The sequence below is a fragment of the Mastacembelus armatus genome, chromosome 12, assembly GCF_900324485.2.
Source record: "Mastacembelus armatus chromosome 12, fMasArm1.2, whole genome shotgun sequence".
In the NCBI taxonomy this organism is placed as follows: Eukaryota; Metazoa; Chordata; class Actinopteri; order Synbranchiformes; family Mastacembelidae; genus Mastacembelus; species Mastacembelus armatus.
The window spans coordinates 5,018,541-5,032,372 of record NC_046644.1 but is presented as its reverse complement, the minus strand read 5'-3'; the positions used below and the strand labels follow the sequence as shown (position 1 = coordinate 5,032,372).

Below are 13,832 nucleotides of genomic sequence, written 5' to 3'. Positions count from 1 at the left end.
TTTTACTTTTATATTTAAGATTTGTTTCTAACATTGCTTCAACAGGATCAGAGCATCTTTTTTTAACCATTTCTGTTTTCAGTAATGTTTATAAAAGAATTTTATTAATTCCCATATTTTTTTAACATTATGTTGGTCACTTTTCTAAAGTGAAACCTTTAAAGAAAAGACATTTTGTAATTTTTTTTATATATTTTCTCATATTTTTGTCATTGTTAAATTTCTAAAGTGAAACCTTTAGAGAATTAAGACAATTCTGGAAAGTGGGAAACATTTCCGCTGATTGCAACCGTTGTCCTGTTGCTCAGCAAAGAGGCCATCTTTAAAAAGTCCCTTTTTAAAAAGTCCTCTTTCTCAGCACCGCTTCTTCTCCTGCTGCGCGTGCTTCAACATGCGACTTTTGCTCTGTGGGACCACAGGACGCAGAACTCGCTTCTCCTTCCTCTCCAAACCTCATCCGCACAAAGAATGAGGGTCGATGTGTCGCTCCTGTGGCATACCTGACCTCATTCACATAAAGAATGAGAGTCATCTTGGCATGGACGGGACAGGAGGCGACGGTTCACGGGGGCCCTCCTCGGGCCGGCGCCGTGCTGCCTGGATGACAATCCTCCTCAGGAGAATCCAGGGATGAGCAGAAACAGGGTCATCCTGTTCGTCAGGATGAGTATTTCCAGGTAAGAAGCTTCACAGCATCTGATCAACAGAAGGACCTTTGTCCCAGATCAGCGCTCAGGGAGGCTGATCTCAGGGACCCAGTCGTTCAGACGCTGGCTCTCCTCACAGAACAGGTGCAGCTTCTCCAGAGCAGGGTCCTCCCAAGACCCGTCGGCTGGATTCTGTTCAAACAGGAAGAGTAGAGGACCGTTAGTCCCTTCTGTCTTTCAATAAGCATCACATGATGATTCCCAACATGTTTCAACTGGACCTCATTAACTGAGCACTACATACCGTGATGAGGACGCAGTGGGCATCTTCAAGCTGCTCTGCCTTGTCACCAACAATCTCAGCCAGACGCTGCATGTCGCTCACTCTGACGATGCTGATGTCGTTGTCGAAGCAGAAGGACTGGATGAGGGTGAAGTGGATCTGGAGAGCGATGTCACACTCGAACTCCTCATCCATAGCCAGGACGCAGAAAGACACGCTGTCTGGATCTCTGTGGACAAAGGATCTCCAGTTACCTGCTGCTCTTAAATGCTGATCAAGTTCAATTTTCAAAGGGCATGTCTAGGTCATACATACAAATAGTTTACTTACTCAGTCATAATTTTAGCACTCTCATAGACTCCAACAGTGAGCCGATCTTCACTCTGAGCACATAGCAGAGCTTCCTTCAGAGATTTTCCAGGAGACTGCATGGTTAAGTTGTATCTCACAGTTCAGCTGATAGGGCAGGAAAGTTGAGAGAAGACTATTTGTGCTGCTTCCCAGAATCTGGCAGCATTTATACTGCAGACCCGACACATGCTCAATTTGTGATTGGCTGTTTGTGCACAATGGCTACAACAGGCCTGCCCTCACCCTACCCTCAGGGACGCGTGCCTATAGAAAAGTCTTAGAAAGTTGGGGGCAGCTTTGGTTGACAGGATTAGATGCTGAAACTCTCTGACCTTTAAATGATTCTTTCATCTTGCAAGAATAATGAAACCACACAAGAAGGCCAGATTGCTGTCATCAATGTTCTGGATTAATTAGAAGTAGACCAATAACTCTTATTTCACAGTTAGAAAAACATACAAGTCAACATTAAATGGCACTGCCATGTAATTAAAATGTAACATTAACCAATAAAGAAGCAGATTTGATATCTAGTGTGATGTGTGATTTTAACATGAAAGACAATGGCTGCCTGAAGCAGCACAAAAAAGCCTAAGTGAAAGCTTCAAGATGTGCTACATTTTTGGTTTTGGTATTGTCCTTTCCACATTGTTTCAAATTTTATGATCCAATGTCAGCCATTGACTTCCATTCATTTCATTACAAGATGAAAATCTCTCTCCAAACTCTCCAAACTTGCTTAAGTTGTGTAATCCATCACAGTGAACTTTAAGCCGACATTAATTTAGTCCAATTTCATTTCTTATTATGAGATAATACAGTTCAAAGTTGTGATACTGATGTGTACTTGCCAGAGGTGGGAAGTAACGAAGTACAAATACTTTGTTCCTGTACTTAAGTAGATTTTTCAGGTATCTGTTCTTTACTTGAGTATTTATTTATCTGACGACTTTTTACTTTTACGCCCTACATTTAAACACAAATAGCTGTACTTTCTACTCCTTACATTATCAAAACAGGCTCATTACTTTTTCAACCTCCATGGATGACGGCACGACGTAAAAGCTGTAACTAACTAGAGAGGGAAATTGAGTGAGTGCACAGGTTATTATAAAGAGAAAATTTGCAATGAGACATGGAGGATGAGGGAGTACTGCAGAGTCCTATGATGATGCAGCACATTCGGAAAAACGAGACATTCCCCATCCATAGCCGTATTTAAAAGAACTGTTCGATGTTGTCAGATTCAAGAATGATTCATGATGAATGCGTTGTGTTTTGTTCCCCGCACCAGCACTGTGCAGGTTGTTAAAAGAAAAAAGGTTTATCTTATGTACAGGCTCAATAATAGATGGACTGATTTTCAGAGGGAGTAGTTGAATTGATTGATGACCACCTGTGGTGCTCTGGGTAGTTTATATAAGTTCTATAGTGTTATAATTTATATAGGTAATATAGTGTTATAGTGTATATGTTATATAGTGTTATAGTGCATATAAGTTATGAAGTGTTATAGTGTATATGAGTTACAAAGTGTTATAGTGTATATGAGTTATACAGTGTTATAGTGCCTATGAGTTACATAGTGTTATAGTGCATATGAGTTATACAGTTATAGTGCATATGAGTTACATAGTGTTATAGTGCACATGAGTTATAGAGTGTTATAGTGTATATGAGTTATACAGTTATAGTGCATATGAGTTACATAGTGTTATAGTGCACATGAGTTATAGAGTGTTATAGTGTATATGAGTTAAATAGTGTTATAGTGCATATGAGTTACATAGTGTTATAGTGTATATGAGTTATACAGTTATAGTGCATATGAGTTACATAGTGTTATAGTGCATATGAGTTACATAGTGTTATAGTGCACGAGTTATACAGTGTTATAGTGCATGAGTTATATAGTGTTATAGTGCACGAGTTATACAGTGTTATAGTGCACGAGTTATACAGTGTTATAGTGTATATGAGTTACATAGTGTTATAGTGCATATGAGTTACATAGTGTTATAGTGTATATGAGTTACATAGTGTTATAGTGTATATGAGTTACATAGTGTTATAGTGTATATGAGTTACATAGTGTTATAGTGCATATGAGTTACATAGTGTTATAGTGCATATGAGTTACATAGTGTTATAGTGCATATGAGTTACATAGTGTTATAGTGCATATGAGTTACATAGTGTTATAGTGCATATGAGTTACATAGTGTTATAGTGCATATGAGTTACATAGTGTTATAGTGCATATGAGTTACATAGTGTTATAGTGTATATGAGTTACATAGTGTTATAGTGCATATGAGTTACATAGTGTTATAGTGCATATGAGTTACATAGTGTTATAGTGCATATGAGTTACATAGTGTTATAGTGCATATGAGTTACATAGTGTTATAGTGCATATGAGTTACATAGTGTTATAGTGCATATGAGTTACATAGTGTTATAGTGCATATGAGTTACATAGTGTTATAGTGCATATGAGTTACATAGTGTTATAGTGCATATGAGTTATACAGTGTTATAGTGCATATGAGTTTTACAGTGTTATAGTGTATATGAGTTATACAGTGTTATAGTGTATATGAGTTATACAGTGTTATAGTGCATATGAGTTACATAGTGTTATAGTGCATATGAGTTACATAGTGTTATAGTGCATATGAGTTACATAGTGTTATAGTGCATATGAGTTACATAGTGTTATAGTGCATATGAGTTACATAGTGTTATAGTGCATATGAGTTACATAGTGTTATAGTGCATATGAGTTACACAGTGTTATAGTGCATATGAGTTACACAGTGTTATAGTGCATATGAGTTACATAGTGTTATAGTGCATATGAGTTACACAGTGTTATAGTGCATATGAGTTACATAGTGTTATAGTGCATATGAGTTACATAGTGTTATAGTGCATATGAGTTATACAGTGTTATAGTGCATATGAGTTACATAGTGTTATAGTGCATATGAGTTACATAGTGGTATAGTGCATATGAGTTACATAGTGTTATAGTGTATATGAGTTACATAGTGTTATAGTGCATATGAGTTACATAGTGTTATAGTGCATATGAGTTAAATAGTGTTATAGTGCATATGAGTTACATAGTGTTATAGTGCATATGAGTTACATAGTGTTATAGTGCATATGAGTTGCATAGTGTTATAGTGCATATGAGTTACATAGTGTTATAGCGCATATGAGTTACATAGTGTTATAGTGCATATGAGTTACATAGTGTTATAGTGCATATGAGTTATACAGTGTTATAGTGCATATGAGTTACATAGTGTTATAGTGCATATGAGTTACATAGTGTTATAGTGTATATGAGTTACATAGTGTTATAGTGCATATGAGTTACATAGTGTTATAGTGCATATGAGTTACATAGTGTTATAGTGCATATGAGTTACATAGTGTTATAGTGCATATGAGTTACATAGTGTTATAGTGCATATGAGTTACATAGTGTTATAGTGCATATGAGTTACATAGTGTTATAGTGCATATGAGTTACATAGTGTTATAGTGCATATGAGTTACATAGTGTTATAGTGTATATGAGTTACATAGTGTTATAGTGCATATGAGTTACATAGTGCTATAGTGCATATGAGTTACATAGTGTTATAGTGCATATGAGTTACATAGTGTTATAGTGCATATGAGTTACATAGTGTTATAGTGCATATAAAGGAAACTGAAATATGGACTGTATGTTCAAGTTTGGAACTACATTGTAAGAAGTTCGGTTACTAACGCTGATGTCTGCACCATTTTAATGGCTGACAGACTCGCGACCAATTGGACCAATTTTTTTCTTTTTTGATCAGACAGTGGCACGCGCCACCACCTCATTTGCTTGAAGCCGGTCTTCACTTGAGGCGCGTGGCATCTGGAGATGCCTGCATGCTTTATCTCGCTGTCTGCATCAATCTCCGTAGCAACCAGAGTCCCATCTGTCCCCGGGGAGGGGGGAGGTGAAGGAGGGGGGGGGGGGACAAAGGAAGTCACGCAGCACCTGCCGGGCGTGACGGTTGCAGTTTTTCATTCCGCTGCAAATATGATCTTTAAAGTTGCAGGTCAAACAAAATCCGAACGTAAACGTTGAGCAAAAACCACACTGAAGCTCAGAAACATTTATCTAAAAGGGAGAAATAAAATATCTAGTATAATATTCGCCTAATTTCACTGAATCCAAGCCATTTTTCACACACTGGGAGCCAAATATTTAAAAACGTCGACTTATCCTGTAGCTTTAGACACGTTTTATCTTTCCAAAGAGCTTTAGGGTTTTGCTGAATCGCCGCAGGTCACCAGAAAAGCTCTTTGAACACCAACACCTGTCGCGCACTGCCGGAGCGGCCTCCGTCTGACAGATGTACTTCTGCAACAATAGGTCGGTATCGATTTGCACGCGCCTGGCCTGTGGCCATGCAAGCTGATCTTTCCTAAAATAGCTCAGTCTGAGCCTCACTCAGCTGGAACCAAACTTTAGCCCAAAATGTCAACCTAAGGGCCAGCTGCAGCACGCACCCAGAAACTGAAAGTGCCGTAAACAAATGTTTTTATTGCTGCAGTAAGTTAGAGATAAGCGATTTGTTGTTCAACAAAAGACGCTAAGCATCTTTGCACGTGTTTACAGCTCAAACTGAAAGTGATTTCTATCTGGCATCGTTGTGGAGATAACGATTTTCATTGTGAAACTTTAGACCATCAGATCTCTTCTTTGGCATTCAAATTTAATCAACACTCAGACAACAGATCGGCGAATGTGGAGACCTGCTGACAAAAGCTCGGCGCGCCCCGGGGTCGTGGTTGACCTGGGTTTAGGAGAGAGAAGGGGCGGGGGCTCCCTCATAGTGACAGTTCTCCATCTGCCGCTCTGCCTTCCGCACAACAATAGCCCTGAATCAATCACTCGCAACCTGTGTCTGCTGCACCGCCTCTCCACTGCAGCCCCCCCTCTTCTACTTACGCAGCGGTGGCAGCAGGCCTGACCTGATGTAAGATGTGTTTTGAATTATTATGCAGCTAAAGTATAACCAAATAAACACGAGGTGTTGTAGAGACTCCGCTGTCTCAGTGGGATAGTATAAACAGACCCGTGCGTAAAGCCTGGAAATGAAATGAAAATAACGTTGTCATTTAGGAATCATACGGGACATTTAGTGTATTTATGCAAAGGAAACGTAATAAAACCAAATACGCATTAACTAATTGTATGAAACATCCTAATCTATGGAATAGCTGAATTGTTGTGTGTCAATATGCGTTAAAGTAATCACCAAATAACAAACAACTGTGCAAGAAAGTTCAGAGGTTTTTCCTGTAGAATTCAGTCCATGTGGGCCCTGTACTGATCCGAGTAAATAAATAAAAACCGAGCAAGGATTTTCAGGACAGCTGATGGCCACGTGGTCCGCGTGGGCCAGCAGTGCAGATTGCGCAGCACGCACAGCGCTCTGGCACGCGCTGTTCATTTGCATTTGTATAGGGGAGGGTAATAATAGAGGGCCTCTGTGCGCACAATGAGGCCGTTTTATTGCCAGCCCCTAGTCCACAGATGGCATCATCCACCTGCCCTTTCTCTGCTACTCTTAGAGAAGTGACAGGGAGAGGGGCCTCTACACACTTTCTCCATGTTACTGCTGAAATACTAAAGTCACCTAAAGTCTAAAATCCAAGAAACACCAAAAGATTTTTTTTTCTTTTGATGTTGCATATGTTGGTGGACGTGCTGATGATTGTAAGAGTTCAAAGCTGGGATTAAAATACTTTTAAAAAACGGGCAATAACAAGCGTCTTAATTCATATAGCTGCAACTTGTATTGGACAGTTCTTACAAATACATGCATGTAAAGGTGCGAATGGTGCATCTGCAGTTTGGATCATTTGTTTTCAAATGTTTTCTCATTTGCACAAAACTGCTGCAGTGATTAAGCTTTTTTCTTTTTTTTTAATTAAGCTATTTTTAGTTTCAGGCCAGTGTGCTGCGCTCAGAGAGGGGGCGTGCGTGGCTCCATGACCCCCATCAATCTGCCACGAGCCGAAGTGTGACAATAGCATTATCATACCAATACACCATTCAACTGTAGCCAATCAGGGCTCAGGGCTTTCACTGAGCTGCAAGAGCTGGAGAGTATAAAAGAGGAAAGCAATGGGTTCGAAAGCACTCTGCTCCCTTTCGGATCTACTCTCCGAGCAAACTTTTTCAAGCTCTCACTTTGCGGAATATCTTTATCAACTTCATCATGACTCTCGAGGAGGTTCTGATCCAGAAACCCACCGAGCGTGCTCAGTGCACCGGCAAAGCCCTGGAGGAGGTCCTGGTGTCCGCTAAAGAAAACGACTCTCTCACCGTGGGTGTCTACGAGTGTGCAAAAGTGATGAATCTGTAAGTATGAGACAATACAGTTTACAGCATTTAAAACAACTGGATAGTCGAATAATTTGGATTGTTTTGTGGATGAAATTTAATTATGTTTGTCCTTCATTTTCTCTCCACAGAGATCCAGACAGCGTGTCTTTCTGCGTCCTGGCTATGGATGAGGAGTTCGAGTGTGACATCGCTCTCCAGATCCACTTCACCCTCATCCAGTCCTTCTGCTTCGACAACGACATCAGCATCGTCAGAGTGAGCGACATGCAGCGTCTGGCTGAGATTGTTGGTGACAAGGCAGAGCAGCTTGAAGATGCCCACTGCGTCCTCATCACGGTATGTAGTGCTCAGTTAATGAGGTCCAGTTGAAACATGTTGGGAATCATCATGTGATGCTTATTGAAAGACAGAAGGGACTAACGGTCCTCTACTCTTCCTGTTTGAACAGAATCCAGCCGACGGGTCTTGGGAGGACCCTGCTCTGGAGAAGCTGCACCTGTTCTGTGAGGAGAGCCAGCGTCTGAACGACTGGGTCCCTGAGATCAGCCTCCCTGAGCGCTGATCTGGGACAAAGGTCCTTCTGTTGATCAGATGCTGTGAAGCTTCTTACCTGGAAATACTCATCCTGACGAACAGGATGACCCTGTTTCTGCTCATCCCTGGATTCTCCTGAGGAGGATTGTCATCCAGGTAGCACGGCGCCGGCCCGAGGAGGGCCCCCGTGAACCGTCGCCTCCTGTCCCGTCCATGCCAAGATGACTCTCATTCTTTATGTGAATGAGGTCAGGTATGCCACAGGAGCGACACATCGACCCTCATTCTTTGTGCGGATGAGGTTTGGAGAGGAAGGAGAAGCGAGTTCTGCGTCCTGTGGTCCCACAGAGCAAAAGTCGCATGTTGAAGCACGCGCAGCAGGAGAAGAAGCGGTGCTGAGAAAGAGGACTTTTTAAAAAGGGACTTTTTAAAGATGGCCTCTTTGCTGAGCAACAGGACAACGGTTGCAATCAGCGGAAATGTTTCCCACTTTCCAGAATTGTCTTAATTCTCTAAAGGTTTCACTTTAGAAATGTAACAACGGCGAAAATATGCTCAAATTAAAAAAAAATTAAAAGGTCTTTTCTCTAAAGGTTTCACTTTAGAAACTGACCAAATTAATTAATTTAGTGTTAAAAAATGATGGGCATTTGTATAAAATATCTTTTAAACATTATGTACTGAAAACAGAAAGTGTCTGTAGATGTTCTGATGCTCTTGGAACAATGTTGGAAATGATCTCATTTAAATCTCTGATTTAAAAATTGTAAGTAGAAAAGACAATAAAGACACAAAACATCGTATCGTCTGTGTTGTTTTCACTTTCTCTGGCAAAGCTGGGCTTTAATCGAGAGTTCTGCGCAAGGGTGAGAGGTGTGTGTGTGTGTGTGTGGGGGGGGGGGGGGGGTGTTGAAGAAATAACAAAAGTTGAAAACTCAAGCAGATTTGCATGGAAGGCGCTAAGGCCTGTCATCTGTTCACTGTTGTCCCTGTAGTAAAAAATAATAACAAAAAACTCCCTCCTCCTGCACTCCTCATCTGCATGTGTATGGCGCCGCGCACAATAGCGGAGCTCCAGGCTTGTCAGCTCCAGCGGTCCGCACAGAGAGCCTATTGTCTGGCCAGCAGATGTCTAAGCAGCAACGCCGCGCCATCTGCCGCTTCATGCAGGTGGGGGTCTGGCAGGGCAGGGCTGGGAGGAGCCAGAGGTTTGTCAGTTTCCAGTGCCGGAGGGGGCAGCGGGGTCGGATCTGGCCGGTTTGGGCCGGTTTGGAAGGAATGGAGGTCCTGAGTGTCATCTGGTGTCCTGCCAGCTGCTGTCGGGACTATTATTTACTTGTAGACACTTAGTGAAACTTTGGTAAACAGGCCACAACGACGCAAGCTCAGTTCTGTTTGGGTGGAGCAGCGCCCACCTGCTCTGCGCCTCAGCGATGAAATTTGCACCACGCAACAGTTTTTTACCACTTTATTTATATTTTCATAAACAGCAAGTTTCTGAGAGACCAAACTGGTTTAAGTGGGTGTAACCGTTGCTTTTTCAGGCGCAACTATATTTTTCATGTAGGAGTTCTTGGGACAGCTCAGAATGAACCATTAAAATTAATGTCATTATAAACAGTTGTTTCTTAGGCTGGTCAGTCACAAAGAGAATTTGTGACTATGTTATAAATCTTAAAAATAAGTTAAACCAAACACACGTATTCATTTTCTTCATTAAAATAAATGAAACTTTCAGGTCTTTGGGCCTCTGAAAATCCTTTAAATTAAATTAAATTACTCACACTTTCATCAGGCACTTTCACATTTCCAAAACAAATTCATCAAGAGCTACAGAATGTGAAAAAACAGAAAAACCTACAGTCCACTTTTCTATAAACAATGAAAAAATGATTTAAAAAAATCTATTATGAATTTTTGTAAAAAAGAAGTCTCTATAAAAGTGATGCTGGTGCACGTCTAATAGTCTGCTATGAAAGCACACACAGCTTGGAAGTGTGCCTGAGCCCCCTGTAGGCTCTAAGCCCCTCCCTCTTGGGGTCCCTTACCATCCCTCGGACCACTGGTAGACTGTCGCAGCCCCTACTCTTCTGGGCTCGGTGCTGCAGGATTCGGTAAACCCCGGTGACCGGGCTGCGGATGTCTTTGGGCTGATTGTTCAATAGGTGCTCTGTGGTAAAGCCAAGTTCCTCCAGGGAGCCCCTGACCTCCTCCTCCTCCTCTTCCTCCATGTCCCTGCACTCTGAGTCCAGCAGGTTCTGGAGAGGATTCACTGGTTCGGGAGGCGCCAGCGACCAGGGAAACTCCACAGGTAAGAGCCAATCGCATCCCAGCATCTGGTCGATAGCGCAGCGCTCGGTGGGGACCGGCTTCAGGATGCCCCTAATGAGCCTCTGACAGGGCCCAGGAACCCAGGGAGGGATGCTATAGACCCCTTCGATGATGCAGCGCCGTAGCTTGCCAATGGTTTCAGCACGGAATGGCATGGTGCCAGTCACCATGAAGAACAGCAGGACCCCCATGGCCCACACGTCCACAAGGGGGCCCAGGTAGCACTCATCCCTGAAGAGCTCTGGTGCAGCGTAGGGTGGTGATCCACAGAAAGTGTCGAGGGCAGTGTTGCGGTTTGTAACCCGTGTGCTGAATCCAAAGTCAGCCACCTTCACACAGCTGCTACTGCTGAACAGCACGTTCTCCGCCTTCAGGTCCCGGTGGATGATGTTGATGTTGTGCTGCACAGCAAAACACACAAACTGTTTTCATATATCTTAATATCAAACAGGTCTGAAATGATGCACTCTGTTACATTTTGGACTATAATTACACAGTAATCAATTCTTTCTATTGTGTGATGACCTTTTTACTTATTAGTCTGAGTGGTGACATCCTGGGCTTCCTGAGTCTTTATAGTTTTAGAACTAGAAGAAATAGAACATACTGCAAATGCGGCTGATCAGACAAGTTTCTCCAAACAAACCAAAACAATTAGTTGTTGCATACACCCGACATGTCTGTTAGAATGTGGACTTTTCCATACCAAAGTGTATAATGTTATTAATAAACAGTTTGGGTTTAAAGCCTTATTTTACAGTTCAGAAGAGTGGGTCACAAGATTAAAAACTTAAACTTTACAACTTATGTTGCTTGCTGTATATGGTGATCTCCACCGATGAAGCTTGAAATGTAAAATGTTCATTTCTGCTGATTCCTCCCAAACGTCCTCCCACAATTAGAAAAAGAAAGACTAAGCTTGCCAGATGTGTACCCCCTGTGTAGAGGTGGACACAGGCATTTATTGGTTGGGAAGGTTTCACCTTCATGTATGATAAATGATGTTATTACACAGACACACACACAGAAATAATTATCTGTGCATCCCTCCGTGGAACAACTTGCATTGAGCAGAAAATTTTCCACTGGTTTGCATTGGAACCAGAAGTTATGTATGCAATAGATTCTTCTTTTGGCCACCAACTTCCTTCCTTTCCTACTCAGTGTAATGTGCTAGTTTTCTCAATTACCCTCATTTTTTTTCTTGAATATCAAAGAAAGGTTGACTGGGTGTCAGCAAACATCTCAAAGCACAGCAAGTGTGATAACCTGTCTACTTTGCTCGGCACAATCCAGGTAGCTGTGTTCAAGTAGAATGCCCATGGATGTGTTATCTCGTGGATGGGTAAAAAAAAAAAAAAACTTTTTCTAATAAAAACAGAAATTATAAAAAAGTGTTTTTTTGGCTTCCTTGTGCATCTCTAAAATACTTAACCTTTGACAGGACCGAATATGTTCAAATGCTCAAAATATTCAGGGCTGAAGGCCCAAATAATTATCCCTGATAACGCCACTGCTGAAGAGCATCATTAAAACAATCATTACTGGAGACAGACAGAATAGGCTGGTCTGATGTGTTTCATTAAGAAGGGATTGGAGCTGTTAATCCAGAAAGTAATCAGAATTAATTAATGAAAACAACTACGAGCTGAAGCCCAGCTTTGTTCATTAGCTTTAGGTTGGTGTTGCAGGTCAATGTTCCTCCACAATACAGCTTGTCAACAATCAAGCTGTTTTCTTTTTGATCTTCTGAAATCAAAAACTTCTGCTACCAAAAATGTTAGATTTGTACATTTAAAACTAATCAAGATGAGTAACTACAATTGCATGATGGGAAACACAAAGTAAATCCAGCTTGTATATCACTGACCATAAACTTGATGGCAGAGAGGATCTGGGCAAAGGTGATCTTGCTGGTGTTGTCAGACAGTTTCCCCTCATTGCAGATCTTGCTGTGGAGGTCTCCTCCTCCTGCGTACTCCAGTACTAGATGAAGGCGGCTCGGCGTCTCCAGCACTTCATACAGACGGAGCACGTTGGGGTGCTGCAGGGACTCCATGCTGCTGATCTCCCTGGAGAGCAGTCGCTGAGTCTGACTGTCCAGCCTTGTCTTATCCAGGATCTTCAGGGCCACTTTGTCTACGAGGTGTGAGATTGTGACATAAATCAATGGTCTGGTGGCAAGGACGAATTATGTGGTAATGGGCCCCTGGGCACAGTTATGTAAAAGGCTCCTACCGTTACTACACTTCTAGGAGTGAATTCAATGCAAAGGTTTTCTGGTCTAGGGTTCCCCTGAGCACTTTGGCCCCTGGGCCCATGCTGAGGTGATTTACAGAAAATTAATCAACATCAATTTCTGACAGAAGTACTTTAATCAGATACATTTCCAAATATTAGACACTTTCCTAAACCTGAAGACTTCAATACTCTTGTCTTTCACTGAACACTACTGGGTGTTTGGATTGTTGGTCCAACAAAGACCAACAATCAAGACATTACTGACAAGATATAACTTTCAGCCTCCATTGTTTCAATACTGTAATGATTAGTCAATTAACCATTTATTCTATGTTTTGTTCATGCCTTGCATTAGCCTGGTGAGCTAACTATGGTAGTGAATAAATAAAGGTAACATATTAGTCTCAAATTTGGCAGCAGTATTTTTGTTCAGGTGATGTCTTGAAGATGGGGGTGCAGGCTGAGTTTGGGTCTCTAGTCCAATTTTGACCCTCTTTTCTTCTTACTATCTTTTCTTTTGTTGTTTAACAATCAACAGTATTAGATATTGTATGACTGACAACCTGGGTCAACATTAGTTTTTACCTTTTCCTAAGCTATTCTCATGATGTTCTGGGTAGAGGGAACGATGGTCAGGTGTGACTTGTAATTTGGGTAAGTTTTCTAGAGTCAGAAGGCATGTCCACCTACCTTTAGTTAAGGCATGGAATGCCAGTTTGACCCTGGAGAAAGTCCCGTATCCAATTTCTCCTCTGACTTTGTAGAAGCCCACCCTACGACCAATGATCAGGTCCTTGATGGTTTTCTCATCCTTGCACATGTCTGTGTTGAGCTTCTCCAGTGGAGTGAGGTGCAGCGGGGCACTGACCGCCTCATCTTCAGGTCCTGCATCAGAGCTGTCTGTGAGGCTGTAGAGGCTGTGATGGCGTTTGATGCTGGTCACCTGGTATTGGCTTCCAGGCATTTCTGAAGCAGGATGGACAAAGATGTTTCTTTGCCTTTCTTTCAATCCAGTTTTCATGATACTGCTTTTAAA

The 13,832-nt window shown here is 41.7% G+C and overlaps 3 protein-coding genes across 3 annotated transcripts; 1 reads left to right on the top strand and 2 right to left on the bottom strand.

Annotated features, from left to right (window-relative positions):
• Positions 1-300: 300 nt before the first annotated feature.
• Positions 301-1,361, bottom strand: LOC113124644 (growth arrest and DNA damage-inducible protein GADD45 gamma-like). Its single transcript, XM_026297677.1, has 3 exons — positions 1,261-1,361; positions 952-1,159; positions 301-839 (listed from the first exon to the last, which is right to left on the bottom strand). The coding sequence occupies exons 1-3, from the start codon at positions 1,359-1,361 to the stop codon at positions 726-728; spliced, it is 423 nt and encodes a 140-aa protein (XP_026153462.1). The 3' UTR covers positions 301-725.
• Positions 1,362-7,512: 6,151 nt separating this feature from the next.
• Positions 7,513-8,929, top strand: LOC113124636 (growth arrest and DNA damage-inducible protein GADD45 gamma-like). The gene is made up of 3 exons (XM_026297666.1): positions 7,513-7,705; positions 7,819-8,026; positions 8,139-8,929. The coding sequence occupies exons 1-3, from the start codon at positions 7,563-7,565 to the stop codon at positions 8,250-8,252; spliced, it is 465 nt and encodes a 154-aa protein (XP_026153451.1). The 5' UTR covers positions 7,513-7,562; the 3' UTR covers positions 8,253-8,929.
• A 1,265-nt stretch (positions 8,930-10,194) lies between these two features.
• Positions 10,195-13,760, bottom strand: nim1kb (NIM1 serine/threonine protein kinase). Its single transcript, XM_026297965.1, has 3 exons — positions 13,487-13,760; positions 12,426-12,694; positions 10,195-10,956 (listed from the first exon to the last, which is right to left on the bottom strand). The coding sequence occupies exons 1-3, from the start codon at positions 13,758-13,760 to the stop codon at positions 10,195-10,197; spliced, it is 1,305 nt and encodes a 434-aa protein (XP_026153750.1).
• Between the last annotated feature and the right edge of the window lie 72 nt (positions 13,761-13,832).